Genomic DNA, 17,237 nt, shown 5'->3' with positions numbered 1-17,237 from the left:
AAAAAATATATATATATATATATATATATACACACACACACACACACACACACACACACACACACACCCCTGAGATAACATTTCAATCTAAACTAAGAAGAAAGATGTGGCTAAGGTTTTTCTAAGAGCACAGTAATCAGGGGGCCTCTCTGATGGAGGAACTACTCTCCGACATAGAAGTCTAGGCTGTGTCCATTTCAAACAGGACTCTTCAGATGATAAATAATGATCTGTGACATCTTTCTTAATAGAGATGGGACTAAAGGAGCTTCTTTTGCATGAATGGCCACTGATTTTCCTCAGTGGTTACATTAAATTTTTTTTTTCCTTAACATGAGTCCTGAGATGTTGACTGAAGCTTTCTCACTTGTGAAAGGTAGCGCTTCCTCTGCTGTGCTGACCAGGTTTCTCCCAGTGTACATCCTTTGGTGCTGAGTGGAGATGAGCTGTGGCTGAAGGCCTTTCCGCACTCACTGTACTTACAGGGCTTCTCTCCAGTGTGGATGATGGCATGCTGGATGAGGTTTGCATTCCTGCAAACAGATGTCCCACACTCCATGCACTCATAGGGCTTCTCCCCACTATGAATCTGCTAGTGCCTTGTGAGGTGTGACCATTGGTTGAAAGCCTTCCCACACTCTATGCACCCTCCAGTGTGGATGTTGAAGTGGCAAATGAGTTCTCCTCTGTCACAAAATTCTTTGCATCCATAGGGTTTTTCTCCAATGCGGGTTGTTTAATGCAGGATGAAAGTAGAGTAGTAGGTAAAGCCTTTCCCACATTCACTGCACATGTAAGCTTTCTCCCCATTGTGGATGTGCTGGTACTGTTTGAGGTGGGACTGAAGGCCTTCCCACACTCCATGCATGTATAGGGCTTCTCCCCAGAATGGATGATGTAGGCTGAATGAGATCAGCACTCTCACAGAAGGTCTTCCTACACTCACTGAACTCAAAAGGCTCACTCCAGTGTGGGTCTGCTGGTGCCACTTGAGGTATGACCATTGGCTGAAGGCCTTCCCAACATTCCATGCACTCACAGGGCTTCTCCCCAGTGTGGAGGATATAGTGTCATATAAACCCAGCCTATCGTGAAAGGTTTTGCCACATTCTTTGCACACAAAATGTTTCTCTTCAGTATGGCTCCTGTTATGCAAGACAAAAGTGGAGCAGTGGGTGAAGGCCTTTCCACAATTGCTGTATGCATAAGGCTCCTCCCCACTATGGATTCACTGGTGCCATATAAGGTGAGATCTGCATTGGAAGGTTTTCCCACACTCCATGCACTCTAAGGCCTCTCCCCAGTGTGGATCATCTGATGCTGGAGGAGATGTGTGCTCTTAATGAAGGTCTTCCCACACTCTGTGCACTCGTAGGGCTACACTCCAGAGTGGATGCACTCATGTCCAAAGGAGGAGGAAATTCTTAGTAAACACTTTCTTGCATTCCTTGCATTTGTAGGGATTTCCCCCTGCATGCATCAAGGGACCTGTCGCTGGTCCACCTGAGTCACAGACATACAGAGCATCATTTGGAGAGACGTGCATGGTCCTTGAACACACAGCAATGGCCATTTTCACGCCACCATATCCAGGGCTCATGTGCTCAGGAAGCTTCTCTATCCCTGGTCTCCAGAGTCTTTTCTGCATTTCAGATGTCCCTTCCTGACTGCTGAGCTGCCCCAACTTAATTCTCTGAGGTCCTCTGTGTCAGTTGTTGGTGTGAACTTCCCTCAGGGCAGGCCAGGCAAGCAGGAGTGGGCTCCGTGGTTTCAGGTTTTGTGTTGCTACCTGGACAGGAGCCTTGGGAAAGGTCCCTCTTCTCCTTCTGTAACTCCTGGCTGTGCTCCAACTGGCAGATCATCTCTGATTTAGACAAGACAGCCTGTGCATGAGAACAAAGGAGGATACAGGGACCCTAGTGAGAAGAACATCCTCAGTCTAGCCTGCAGCTTCAAGACAGGGATGAAAACGGAAACGAAGCTGCCCCTGCTTCCCAGAGAAACCAGAAGCCCACAGGTCTCCAGCATCTCATACCAGTATAAGGTCCTCTGAGTCAGGTCTAGCTGCCTCCACTCCTGGGTGAAGGTCACAGCCATATCCTTGAAGGTCACAAACACCGGAATCAGAAGGAGATGAGGTTGGAGGTGGCGTCCAGGGCAAGTGGTAAGACTTGTAACCTCAGGGTGCGGCTGGAGGTGTGGCAGGAGACCTCAGGAGGAAGCCTCATTCACCCTTCAAGCACCTTTAGAGGCCCGCAGTGCGGAAGGACCTGGACAAGCTGCTCACCTGCATGGGGTCCAGCAGTGCCGCCGCCAAGTTGGGCCATGGACAACCCTGCAGCCCGCTGCGACTCGAGCCTCATTCTCCCAGTGCCCAGTGGGAGAATGAGAACTTGTTTGGTTTCTGAGTAGATGAGATGGGATGCCAGAGGCTGGACGGGGTGCCAGAGGCTGCGCCCAAAAGACGCGGAGCCGTCTTTGAGGCGGCTTAATGTAATTTCTTCCTTTTGACTTTCAGAGTACATGTCCTTTATCCCAAATGTTCATCCTGGGAAGAGTTTTTGGATTAATGTCAGATCACAAGAGGTGGAAGGAGCACAGCTAACACCACACTTGGAGACCTCAGGTTATATTTTTTCCAAAGCAATTTGAAAAATTATTTCTGTCCACAGGAAAGGGTCAACAGGGTGAGGAAGAAAGAGGATGAGACAGATTGAATGGAGGTTGTGGCAAAAGGAAAACTCTGCACTTTCTGGCAATTTGGAACCAAGGAAGCAGAAGATAGAAGAGGAATCAGAGTGAGAATGACAAAGGTGTCCATTTGTCTCTCTTCTGCTTTCAGAAGCAGGTGGGGTAGGTGGGGTGGGGTGTGAGGCAAGTGAGCTGGCATGGTGCTGAACACAGATAGACAGGCTCCTTTTCCCACTCCCTGATACAGATCCTGGACTAAAGCTACTTCTTGAACCAGTTTTGTACCTACTTGTACCACGCCATTGAACTTGAGGCCACCTGGTAAACAGGCAGAAGGAATGCTTGAGTTTAGCTTTATGGGGACTTGTTTGGTTTCTGAGTGGATGATATGGGATCTAGAAATAAAGATATGGAGGGGTGAGTGTGTATGTGTGTGTGTGTGTGTATGTGTGTGTGTGTGAGAGAGAGAGAGAGTGTGTGTGAGTGTGTTCTGGAATAGGGGATCACATGCATGATAGGGATAACAGTCCTCTATGATAGGGCATTTGAGACTGGACCATGCAACCTGGGGTCAACCAGGAGTTATGGGCAAACTCAGATGTGTTGATGGTGTCTGCAAGAACACAAGTTTCCCAAGGAGTTCCAGTAAGCCCTGGCAAAGCCTGGGGAACCCAAATTATGAGTTACACTAGCAGCAGATGTCAGCTGTAATTGGTAACCACCATCTTAAAAACTGGCTTTGATTTGGATATCAGAATTCACCAGGCCAAAGGATCTATTCCCCATCCCCTTTCTTTGCTAATCTTGTGTATTTTTTCACTTTCTTAGGAAGAGAATTAGGGTTTATTAAAGCTATGTGAGTGACAAAGCATTTTTATCCAAAAGCAACTGCATACTTCTAAAAGCATGATTAAAATTACTGAACTGATTAATACTTTGTCATAGATGGCAAGTTTTTTCTCTTCATTAGTTACAGGGGTGGAGCTCAAGAGGAACAGTGTGATATATTAGTTGCAATTTTTTCTTCACATCTAAGTTGAAGAATGTGTTACATTTGTGGTCTTGTTACCTTTATATGTCCTGGTCATGCTTCCTGCTGAAAATCTTAGTGATCCAAACTGGTTCTTACAGAGTAAGAATCTAATAGTAAATAACTGTCATTCCTGTCCTTGAATGGAGTTGGAATAATGAACAGTCACATTAGCCTTAACCCTGAGGCATATGGGGAGAAATGAAGTCAGAACCCTTGATGTAGGAGTGTGTTTAGGGACGTGTATCAGGAAATAGGACACAGGGAGAATGGACTTCTTGCTCTCCAACAGAAACTGTTATGGTTTAGATATATGGTGTCCCCCAAAAGCTTATGTGTGAGACAATGCAAGAAGATTCAGAGGTGAAATGATTAGGTTGTGGGATGTGATGCTGGGGTTTACATTTTATCCCTGATGAGCAGAATCCTCTTTCTTCCTTCAGGGTGTCATGTTCTGAGCTGCTGTCCCTTGCCAAGTCTTTCCTCCATGATGTTCTGCCTCACCTTGGGCTCAGAGTAATGGAGTTTGCCAACAATGAACTGAACCCTTCACCTTTCAAACTGTGAGCCCAAACTGTGATATATATATACACACAAATATATATAGTATTTATAGTATATAATATTATATACATGTAAACCTGTTATATATATTTATATATATGTATAAAACTGTGAAAAAATACATATATATATATATATATATATCTCCATCCTTTATGGCCACTCATGGGGGGAGAATAAATAAGGATTTGAAAGCATTTTGAGGCACTCTTTGTATTTGGCATTAGCTAATTTACTTTATTGTAATAGGCTGTAACTTAACATCTTTTAATATGTTTTAAACATAATTTCCATAAAATTTTATAAATGGAAAATACAGGAAATATAGTTAACGGAATTAAGATGTTAAAGGAATAGAGATAAGACCATTGATAGATTCAGAAAGATGATGACTATGGGAACTTTTAATACCAGGAAAGTGGGGATGACCATACTTTTTTATATTATTATTACTACTTTGAAAATATTTGGAGTTTCTTGGACAAAATTAGTGATTTCCAACAAGTTTTCATATAGCTGTGGGATTCTTCTGGAGGTTGAGGGTGGACTTCAGAAGGACGATGGGAAGATGATCATTAGGCTGGACTATGGGACTGCAAATTCTGTCTATACAACACAAATATGAAATATTTATTATTCTGACACTTTGAAATGTTTTGATATGATATCATTAGAAAAAGGACTATACTGCTAAGCATAATATTTAAAAATAATTTTCTGGAATATCTTTAAGGATCTTTTCAATTCAAATATGTTATAGGTTTATTGACTAGAATACCCAACCCCAAATTTGTGATACCAAGAGAACAGATGGCTGATTTCTGGGGCCCTTCTTCTTCAATCAATAAAAGAAGGTATTTGAAGAAAATACTTTGTCAATTTTAGCTATAGGACTCTATGCATCTATTGCTGGTATTCTAGACTATAGAACTGGACAACCAGAGGACTTGAGGTTATACATGATGTTATAAAATGCTTCTGGATGCTTAATAAGATCATGCCCAAGATCAGAGCCCAGGCAAAGCCTAAACAGGAGCCCTTTAGTGTGGGGAGGTCTTCTCAGTGTGCTCATGAGTAGGGTGAAGCATCTAAAAGCAGGAATGGAGTCAAATTAAGGTAGCAAAGGCTGTGGAGAGAAGTCAGATCTACATCCTTTTTCCTTTGTTTTTATTATCTTGGTGATTTATAGAAAGACTTTTAATCTGCCTTTATTATAGAGTTCTTCATCTATAAATGATATTTTTGAATTGAGTTTTGAGGGTCTCTCTTGGACCAGAAGAAATGACAGTAAGAAATTAATGAAGGACAGTCTTTTCTGTTATTTAATTTTAAAGATGTATCTGAAAAGATTAGCTATAGTAGGGTTAGGCAATTGTCTAAGGAATGAAATTGTTTCAGATTAAGACTTATTTTAGGCCTTTTTTGAAATTCTACAAAGAATTATAATTTTCCCAGGCTTTAACTTACCTTGGGAGCTTTGAAAATATTGATGCTCAGGCAAAACATGACCAATTAAATTAGAACCTTTGCAGAGACTTGAGCTTTAGATTTATTTTATAACTTTCCCAGAAAATTCTATTTTGTTTAATAAGGGCAAAGAATCTCTGTGTTGAAGTAGTTTATCAGAATTTAGAAATGCTAAGTAACTACCACATTATTTGTTGTAAAATTAAATTTGGAATTAAGTTTATCAAAATTGTTGGGTTGAGAATAACACTTTCATCCTGCAGTGTGGAGACACTGTGAATGGAGGTATGGTGAAAGTCTTATCTGCCAAAGAAGAGAATAAAATTTTGTTGGCCAAGTTTTCTTTTGGACTTGAGATATTCCTTTTTTATAAAATTGAAGAAGAGTTTGCATGTTTGAAAATGTAGAAGTTAATTTTTATTTTTAGACATTATTGATGCAGCCATAAGTGACACATCTGAGTTTAATCACTATTGATTCTTTAGAAACTCACTTCTGGAAACCACAAAGAGACAGGAAGCCTATTTTTCAGGTTATATGCATGTCAGAAAAAATAATGATGTAAGTGCTCATTTCAACTCCACATGGCTAGCTAAGGGCAATTCAAACTATAATAAAAGATCCAATATCAAATGTTTATGAGTAAGGGTCATTTTATGAATGGAAATGAAATTAAGACACTAATTTACTGTGATCTGGAAATATCTGCATCAAGTAAGTTGGATCAGAATCTCTGTAAATTGTAAATGAGCAAAGTAGGAGTCAATGCTTCTCCCCAATTCCCACCATGATGGATTTCTGATGCCTCAAAAATATCCATATTTCTTTGTTTAGTTCAGTAGAGAAGTAGATGTTCTTTTTCATGAGATACAGTCGATTGGAAATATATTTACAAATTGCTTACTGAAGTACTTTATGAAGTAAACTGTATTTTCTGATGTGTCATCATCCCAAATTTTGTTACTTTTCCTTACAAAATTGTCTCCTAGGATTAGTCCCAGAGAGCGTTCCTCATACAAACCCACCTATGAAAAATTTACCATTGGATAGTGATATGGAAAAAAAACACAGATGCTATACTTTTACTATCAATACCATCTAAAACAAGCTTTGACAGTGATTTTAAAGAAAAAATTCCAACTTATTATATATTTAATATTTATTGGTTGATATTGCACATTGGGAGAGAATAACATGGATATAATGTTTTTTCAATAAATAGCTAGAAATATTATTCTAGGAAAATGGCAGATCTTAAAAATACTGCTGTTGAAATCTTAAGGAAATCACTCATGAGAGGAAGGACACCTGTATAGCTGCTCCTAGTGAGAAAGTAATGAAAATTCAAATCAGATTTTTGAAACGTCTGCTAACAGCAGTAGATATTCTTTGTAAGGCTAAACTGTTTCTTGTAGACTTTTGCAATGATATTTCATTTAAAACCACCTATAGGGATTGATTTTTTTCTCCCGATTCAATTCAGGAAACAAACCTATATTGATTGCCTATTTATATGAGGCATTAAGTTAGATGATAAACATTACAGAGATAAATACATTCCCCATCCTCAAGGTCCACACACGTGGAAATGGGAATGGGCTAAAGCAGGAAAATAAATAATAGAGCAAGACACACACACACATACACATACACACACATTCTCTCTCTCTCTCTCTCTCTCTCTGACTAGAATGAATCAAAAGAAGAAAATTTTAAAGATTTATCATGGTTGCTTTGAAGATAATTTATCTCAATTGACTAGGTTTGGGAACTAAAAAATGATGAAGAATTATCATAACATTTCTGTATTGCCAAATCTTTTTAAAAAACATACTTTATAATGATATTAACATAACAATCTAGGTTTTAATTTTTTGAGGATTCTGGATTTTACCACTTTATTCTAAAGCAAGTTGGTGTAGTATAAAAATAAATTGATTTTTAAAGTATTCTTTACTTAGTAACAATCATTAGTTAAAATATTCTAAATATTAATTATTCCAAAATGAATGGTTAAATTGACAGTAAATTTTGCAATGACATCATTTCTGACAGAATATTTAAACTCATAGTTGGCTTATTTTTTGGAAAAATCACCCTAAAGTTACCAAATATTGCTTCTTGGCAAAAAAAAAAAAAAAAAAAAAGGTCAGTAACCAGTTATATAGTATAGTTTTCTTTTAGTCAGAATTTCACAAGTTATATTTTTTTCTAAATCACAATATTAATCCAAGTCATTTTGAATTACTATTTCTAGAGAAATTGGCTTCTCAGAGAAGAAAAAGCAATTGAGATTGGTCATGCCAATACCTTTTCATTGTAAATGACCTGGCTGACAAGCTGAGCATGAGGCCTGCTTCTAAAACCATTTCTACAGCTTTGCTTTTCAGTTCTGCTTTCAATAGTCATGATTTATACTGAGCTACCTCATTTCAGAATAAAATGTCCTCTTGATTTTTCTCATTATGCCATATACTGCAAAATATTTAGTTCCAAGAAGGTTTTATTGAAATGGGAGCTTTAATAATCACAAATGATATACTTACTTTTTTGGAAACAATGGAAGACAGGTCCAGGCCAGTAAATCTGCATTGTTGGTTGCACAGTCAGTTCCAAACAGTTTTATAGTGAGCATGGATTCCCTTGGAAGTGATTTTATTTCAAGAGGAAAATTGATCCTGAAAATAAAAGAAGTAACATAATTGGTTCAGTCATAATGGTATTTTTGTAAATATTTTCTTAGAATATCATGATTTGGAACAAAATTATTTAACTATTTGAATTGAGGTATCCTTTGAAATTTTCTAATTCTATAAAAATAAAAATATAAAAGACATAGGGTAATTAAATTCTTTACTCAATAAATGATAATTATATTTATAATTTTGACATATAGTTGAATTTTTAAAAATCTATAATAACTTCTGTATTCACCTTCAAGTTATTGGAAGCATGGAGGAAAGAATGACTAAATTTGTCTTAGAGGGTTGGAAAAAGGAGATGATTTGAAAGGATTCTTAAGAGGAAGGTGGGCTGGCTATAATGAGATGGAGATTTGGAAAAGAATATTCCAGGAAGGGAAAGGTATACAGTAAAGGGCATGTGTGCATAAAAAGACCAGGCATATCAGTTACGGTGAGTGGCTCACTGCCCAGAGTACAAGAGATGAGTTCAGCTGGCAAGAGAAGTTTTGAAGGATACAATTAGAAAGATAAGTGTTTGCCAGAATGCTGAAGAGTTCTGCATGCCAGGCAAAGAAATTTGAACTTTTCCCTAAGGGCAGAAGGAAATATTTGAAAGAGAGATCCAGAAGTATAGAGAGTTGTTTTTAATTTTAAATTTGGACTGTCCTTGGTGATGATGAGGCCTGGGATTATGGAGGATGATCGCTGAAATGTAATGCATGTGCAGTCCCTGGATATGTTAAGGTCAAGGTGCTCTTAGCTCAGGTTCTGATGGATTGTAGATAATGGTCAAAAAAAGAAAAGAAAAGAAACAGCTAAGGATAAATAGAATTGTTAATGGTGAGGAAACTTGAATTTCAGTGTTGAAGCCATCCATATATGTATGGGAGTGTCTAGAAGGTTATACATGATGTATCAGTTTGGAGGGATATTATGTGGGTGGCATGAGTGGCTGTGAAGAAAGAGCTCAGAAACCTGACATTGTTCCCTGAGATTCCTCCTTGTGGGCAGGGAGACAGCAGCTTTTCTTTCTGTTCTGGAGTTATCTTGATTGTGCAAAAGTGATCAGCTTCTTTAACAAGAGCCTCAAGAGAAGCATAATGTTTAGGACAAAATATATATATGAAGCAAAGGGACAGAAAAATATTTTTCAAGATGCTGAGATAGAGGAATATGTTTACCAGAAGATGAGAATTCTAGGGCTAAATGGGAAAAATGGAACAATGGTCGAGAGACAGATGGGAAGAGTGAGAGGATCTGAGTCATCAAGGAAGAGATGACTAAAGAAAAGTGACTAGAAGCTTGCCTTGGATGATACTGATGGTGTGAGGAATCTGGAATATGAGTAGAGTCCACTGGCCTTGTGATTTATAATTGGACTTTGATGTCATGTTATCTACATAGCAGGTGATTATTAAAGGACTGATGATGACCAAATCCTATTGTCCAATTAAAATGTGCTGACAAGGTTTGCCCCCACTACCACATGGAGGGCTCAGATATCAAAAATCTTCTTCTACTAGGAGTTGGCTTTCTGATCTAGAGGAAGGTAGGCTGGTTATAATGAGATGGAGATTTGGAAAAGAATATTCCAGGAAGGGAAAGGTATACAGAAAAGGGCACGTGTGCATAAAAAGACCAGGCATATATCAGTTATGGTGAGGGAGCAGGCCTCCCTCAGTTTTCAAGTGAAACCTTTGTGACCCCCCTTTGGCAGTTCCTGTGCAGCATCCAGCCTCAGGGACAAGGGAAAATCAATTCATCCCAGTGACCATTGACACTTGACTGGCATCATAGTACTGGAATAGGACAACAAAATTTCAATGGAAATTCCAGTTTTTAGATTATGAAGTAGCAAGAAAATTTTAACTGACTGATAGGAAACAGAGAAGAAAGAGGAAATTGACATGGAAATAATGGGCACAATGTGTACAATTCAGGTCATGATGTCATGAAGTTAATATTAACTGTGAAATACTAATATATAAGCTGTGTGTGGGGTGGATGATTCTAAATTTTGGATGTGTGTGTGTGTGTGTGTATGTGTATGTGTGTGTGTATTCAAAAATTAGCCCTATTGACAAATTAGATGTTCCTCCTTAAACAATATATTCATTCAACCTTTCTAAGCTTTATTTTTCATTATCCATAAAATGAAACAGCTATTAAATAATACAATATTTGGCAAATGGTAGGTTGTGTAATAGTAGAATATTCATTTATCCCATCAATAATGTAATAGTTTATGTTAACCATTGTGCCCTGAAGTTCACCTGTATCAAAAATACATTTTTTGTGGACTGATGAAACTCAATTCTAGTGAAAAGTAAAGGACAGGAATAAAGGAAAGACTATGGTGAGGAAAATATTTTTAAAAACTGGAAAATCTGTATTTATTAAAATATTAAAATGTTGGCTGGACATGTGGCACACATCTGTAATCCTAGAGGCTGGTTAGGCTGAGACAGGAGAATTGTGAGTTCAAAGCCAGCCTCAGAAAAAGCGAGGCACTAAGCAGCTCAGTGAGACCCTGTCTCTAAATAAAGCACAAAATAGGGCTGGGGATGTGGCTCAATGGCCAAGTGCCCCTGAGTTCAATCCCTGGTACACCCTCCCCCCCAAAATTAAAATATTACATGCTTATATGTCTAAAACTAAGTCCTTTCTTTTATATTCTTTCATACTCATAATATTTATTACAGATAAATTGGACATATTTCTTAGCTTAAAAATGTTCTGGAATGCAACATAAAATGTTGATGATACCATGGAAAGCACAGTAATTTCTTGGATGTTCTTTCTTTTACCTATAATTGACTTTCCATTAGATTTTCATATTTCTGTGTAGGATAGAAGCTGAAATTTCACTTTATTTCTATCATAATCTAGAATGTTCTTTCCCCCATTAGATTGAGCTTTTTCATGTGTAACATCACTTGTTAGTGAGCTTTTCATATTAAGAATGACCAAAATTAGATAAGTTACAGTTCATAGTTACTGCCAATATCCATTCTTTCATTTTTATAATAAAAATAAATACTTCTGTGGAAAGAATATATGCTTTCTAAATAGTTATTTATTCACTTTTGAATATGTATGGATTTAAAGAGCCAGAATAATATCACAGGCACTGGAAATCTTTTTTTTTTTTTTAAAAACTTCTTCATGTCTGCTTAAAAAACAAAGAAAATGAATCCTTTGTCTATACAAAAAAGGATGAAAAATACTTCATGGGACAATTCAGTAAGAGGAGTCAGATTACTTATTTTATCCAAGGAACTGACACAGAAGGATCTCAAATTTTAACCATATATTTACCTTACTATATACTGTTTCAAATGAGTAATTACTAAAACTTTTATTATAATTTTTCTTATATATAATATCATTTTCCTAAAAAGCAAAGTGAATTTTAATAGTGAAAATGGGAGAGATCTAAAGCTTCATTGTTTAGAACTCTCCTATTAATACAGGTATAAAATGGAAACATCAGACTAAACAGATCCTTGACTCCTGCAAGGACTTTGACTTTTGCCAGAGTGAAATGGGACAGGATGACATTTGGGGATTTTTTTTTAAAACAAGAATGGCAGGGGCTGACTTATATTTTTAAAGAGATTGTTTTAGCTGTGGTATAAGAAGTTGGAGATTGGAGATTATCAGATGACTACTGAGGGCACATACAGGAGACTTGATGGTAGCCCAGACCAGAGGTAATTGGAAGTAATGTGGATATATTTTGAGAAGGATGGCCAGTAGGATATCCTGGACATGGGGTGAGAGAGAGAGAATTCAAGCTAAAAATTTGGACCTGAACAATGAAAATGAGAACTGATTGTTTAAAGCAGGGGAACAGTTTAGAATGTAAGACTAGCAATTTCATTTTAGATACATTGAGTGGGTAAGTGTGGAGTTGGTGACTGATGTCTGGGTTGGTGATATAGATTAGATAGTTGTTGGCATTATGTTTAAAGGGTGTGACTTTAAGGAAAAAAAAAAACTAAGGGAGTAAGAACATATACAACGGAGAAGAGTGAAGGACCAAGATCATGATGGGTCTGGGAGAAGAAAAGGAAGTGGAGAAGGAATGGCCAGTGGGGTTGGAGTGAGCCAAGTGGAGTGAATTTCAAGATGGAGCGTGAGATCTATAGTGCTTCTGACAGGCCACAACGACACTGGAGGAATCAGCATTGGATTTAGCTGTGTAGGTCACTACTAACTCTGATGAGTGATTTTAGTGAAGCAGAAGTGATAAAAACCTGATTGAACCGATTTTTAAAGCAGAGGGAAGAAACTGAAGAAAGTGAAAACCTGGGAAGCTTTTTGCTATAAAGCAGAGGAAGATAAAGGGTTGACTGCTGGCAGGAGATGAGATGAGGTTCAGATTATTTTTGGTTACTGTAAATATGAGCACTATTCATGGGCTGTAAATACTCTTCCCAAGTGTTCACTTGTAAAAAACAGTAAGTAAAACACCAGCCCAAGAGTGAGAGTGGGTCTGAATGCCAGTTTTTCCATTTACTAGTTGTGGGCCTTGGGGCAAGTGAATTAATTTCATAAACATCAATTTTATGGTATATAAAATGGGAATGACAATACCTGCCTCATATTTTTGTTGTAAAATTGATACTAGATAGTATAATTTGAGAGTGTATTGTGGTGGTTAGGATATATAAGGTGGCCAAAAAATCTATGTCAAGCCCTACTAAACCACAAAGTTTTGTCCTTAAATTTATAATCTAGCAATGAAGTGTACTTTAACTTATAGTAAAATGAGCACAGGTTGAGGAAGTATATAAAGGCATCCAGAAAAACAGTAAATAAATATGTTTAATGGAAATGAAATGAAAAATAATTCTAGGCTGAAATAACTAACTCTATTAGAGGAATAAAAGCATCTCTCATGGGAAAAATAACACTTGAATAGTCTTCATAAAAGAAAAATATATCCATGTGTTTTTTTAAAATTATTTTTAATTTATTCTGATTTTTTCTATGAAATTGACTTTAGAATTATATTTGTTTCTTGAATGTCTATATGACATCATGAATCTGAGTTGAAAGTAAATATGTTTTTTTGAAATAACTAGGAATAACTTTTAGTTAAGTCAGGAGAATAATTTTAGTGATTGAGTTGGTTAATAACACTTTCAAGGAGTTATGTGTTACCAAAAATGTATGAATTTGCCCAATAACATTGATGGGATTTTTACTCTAACTTCTGCTGCTTTAGCTGCTAAAGATTGAAGATTGAAGAAAATTTAAAAAAAAAATCTTTGCATTAGTTGGTAGAAGCAAATAAAAATATAAACAAACAAGTCCAATAAGTACCTTCAGAGAGAAGTTCAGAGTTCCAACCAAGGAACAAAAGCAAAGGTAGACAGTTTTATCTAGTGGTACAAGAAGGGTTTATAAAGGAGGTGGAAGACAATTAGGTGTTCTCAAGGTAAGCAAGTGGCAGCACTATATCTTGTTACATGGAGGACTCCTAGTAGAGATGTGACTCCTCGGTTCCTTCTAAGATCAGAAGAAGGCAGTGGATAGTTGCTGGTGCAGGGCATGAGACTAATTCTAGGAATCAAGGTACAGAGGGTAGATAGGGGCCAAAGCACTGTTACCTTAAAAGACTTGGAAAGCCACTGAAGAATTTCACAAGCAGAACTGAATCAGTACATGAGAAAGGGTGTTGTAATAGAAAGTTAGGTCTTTGGCCAAAAGAATTTAAAAAGTTCAAAGGAGAAATAAAGATTGTAAAAGTCCCAGAACAAAAAAGATTTGGTTGAGGATGTGAGCATCATGCTACTTGAGAACTGAAGGTCTTACACTATGTTTCAGGGCACAGTCTCCACTGAAATGTGGTGACACCAGAGCAGGATAATGGTGCTAACACCATCCACTGATTTTTAGAAGTCACGACATATATTTTTTAATGGGAAAGCATAATACTGGGAGTCAAGTTATTTTCCAAGAAAGCTAGACCTTCTGAAAGAGCTGAAGGAGAATGGGCTGGGAGACTTTTTTTTTTATTTGAGATGGCAGACTATTGATCTCAGTGAAGCAGCAGAGATCACAGAAAAATGACTGACAGGGAGTAAAGCAATGGGATACTGTCATGGGAGAGGAAAGAAAAGCAGCAGTAACCTTGAAAATGCCCAGGATGAGGCCTGTGAACCCCCTGAGATTCTACTACTTGGGAGGAAGAAGGCAGGGAAAGCTTGAGAAGGTACTTTACACTTTTGACATAATAAATCTCTACTAGAGGAGGAAATAAGAACTACTCACCCTAACTTACATATGAGTTTGCACAATACATAGGTGTTTATTGTAAAAATGTCTTGATTACTTAAGCAAATATGCAATTGGTTTGTGAGAGAAAATGGAGATTACATATATCATTAGGCAATTTGTTTTTATACGTGGATTTTCCCCAGCCCTGAACCAAATATCCCTATTACCCATAGTGTGTGAATGATTAATAACTCTGTTCCTTTTTCTAATTTCCTTTTTTTTCCCTCAATTCAATAGTGTGGATTTGACACTTGTCTAGGTTTTTAAGTGGACTTTTAATCTGTTGAATTGCCCGTCAGATATCTATTAGCACTAGCATATTTATCACACCACTGAATCCCATCAACTGGCGTCATCTATTTTTTTTTTAAATCACTCCCTTTGCTAACAAAAAGAAGAAAAAAAAAAAGGAAAAAGGCTGACTTTTATTAGATGAATGATCCCGCTAGGATAATGATTGAACTTACGTTTCATTCCAGTTGACTAAGAAAAAAAATAATTTTTTGACTGGAATATTTCTGTAGTTTCTCACTTGGCACAGCTTCTTCCCAGCATATGTAAGCCAGCAGGAGAAAGAAAATGCTTTATAGCTAAAAAGAAACAACATTGATTCAATAAGCTGAATGCTTTAAAGGAAATAGCTTTCTAAATGGGTCAATTATTTTTATAGTCTAAAGTCAAATGATAAAGTGGTGTTTGCTTGTATAAAGTGTGCTTTACAGGTTACTTTAAGAATTTATATTGAGTGTATCAGCAAGATTGCAGAGTAGGAACCCCAAGGCCCACCTTTCCCTGTCCATAGCCACACCAGTTCAACAATACACTGATTAATTCCCTTTGTGGGAAATCCAGAAACCATTGAAGAGGCTCCTATATCCCTATACCCAAGGTGTATGGGAGGGCACAAATAGCCACATCAAAGCTGGTAGGAAAATTCATGCCACTCACTTGCCAGAGTCCCTCCCCAGGCAAAGAGGGGCATCATGGAGGAAGTTCCCCACTCCTGGCTTTGCGCTGGAGACTGAAAGAGAAGACTGGAACTTATATCTAACACCAGACTTTGTAGGGGCAAGACGATTCAAGGGACTTGTTTCCCACATCTCATTGTAGGCAGGAAAGGCCACCACCAGGTTGGGGATTGCTGAGAGCAATGATGGTGGTATTAACTAGAACATCAACATCATGAATACCCCAACTCAGCATAAAAGGAAGAGGAAAAATTTCTTTCTTTCTGTCCATAAACTTTTTAAAAAACATATTTGAATTTACAAATATGTTTATTTGTATTTTCTTACTGATTTTTAACTTATCACACTGCAGAAAGTGAATGAGATCTATATTATATAGGTTATTTGAAGTCTGTTTTTGGTCATTTAAAATAAATGTTTCATGTATGCTTGACAGGAATTTGTATTTCTAAATTATTTCCTCTAGGGTACAATACAAATTTATTGGATCATGCTTGTTAGTTGTATTTGCTCATTCTTCTGTATTTTTCCCCAATGTGTCTCATTAATCTATCAGTTCCTGAGAGAGGAATATTTGATATCATTCACCATTATAGTAGCTCTGTCAATCTTTCCTTGCATTTTTGTCAACTGTTTTACTTTGTTTCATCTTTCTAGTGAATTGAATATTTCCTACCATGTAGTGACTTTATATTTAATAATGCTTTTTGATTCAGAGTCCATTATGTTAATCTATACATCAATGTTTGGTTGGTGTGTGCAAGGTATTTATATTGAGAGATATTGCATATGTCTCCCATACATTTCTTAACATGGTAATGTAATGAGCCAAGTTTATAAATGAATCTTCAGCAATATGAGTGAAAGATATAATTCTACACATGTGCTTTCTGATGGCAAAGAATATATGACAAGCAGTCTATAGATGCCGTTTAATTCTTCATAAAGAAGACACTCTCTTGGAGAGAACAAATTTTAGTTTGTTCATGTGTTCACAGTCTCTCATAATTAAAAATGTCAGATCATTTTTGCACGAAGATACTTTATTACATAATATGCATTACTGTACACATTAGGCATTTATGCATAATTAATCTGGTATTCTATTTGTCATAACATAGTATTATACTTTATGAGTGATTTAAGGGATTTTTAAAAATATTTTTCACTGACTTTTTAATATAACCTCTTCATACAATGTGATTCTACCTTATTAATTGTTACTAATGATAATTTTTACAGTTGTTAACCAACCTCTTTTCCACTTCCATTAATTGCTATAGACTCAATTTTATAGATGCTGGCCCCAAGGTCCTCAAACCCTAGGTTTATATCTCTACTAAAATATCTTATTTGCTCTCAGAGTGTCTTCTTTCTTTACAGTCATCACTTCTTCAACTTATATTTCTGTCCTCTGTCCTCTGCAATAACATTGCAGCCTAAGTATTCGTGCTTTCCAGGACCCAGGTGGCCATCTCACAAACCAAGGCCAACTTGTTCGTCTTTTCAAGGGAGTTTGTTTAGAAACTTTCAACAGATCTTTTT

The 17,237-nt window shown here is 37.0% G+C and overlaps 1 protein-coding gene across 3 annotated transcripts in view; it reads right to left on the bottom strand.

Annotated features, from left to right (window-relative positions):
- Positions 1 to 17,237, bottom strand: part of Pik3c2g (phosphatidylinositol-4-phosphate 3-kinase catalytic subunit type 2 gamma) — a 340,206-nt gene that overhangs the window by 230,173 nt on the left and 92,796 nt on the right. For all 3 annotated transcript variants that reach the window (XM_048787228.1, XM_015498207.2, XM_048787229.1), the window contains 2 exons: positions 15,192 to 15,314; positions 8,299 to 8,430 (listed from right to left, as the gene is read on the bottom strand). In XM_048787228.1, the coding sequence (XP_048643185.1) occupies positions 8,299 to 8,430; positions 15,192 to 15,314 (255 nt within the window). The remainder of the gene's footprint in view (positions 1 to 8,298; positions 8,431 to 15,191; positions 15,315 to 17,237) is intronic.

Source organism: Marmota marmota, unplaced genomic scaffold, assembly GCF_001458135.2.
Source record: "Marmota marmota marmota unplaced genomic scaffold, marMar, whole genome shotgun sequence".
In the NCBI taxonomy this organism is placed as follows: Eukaryota; Metazoa; Chordata; class Mammalia; order Rodentia; family Sciuridae; genus Marmota; species Marmota marmota.
The sequence above is the reverse complement of the archived record's forward strand: the minus strand, read 5'-3'. Positions and strand labels throughout refer to the sequence as shown.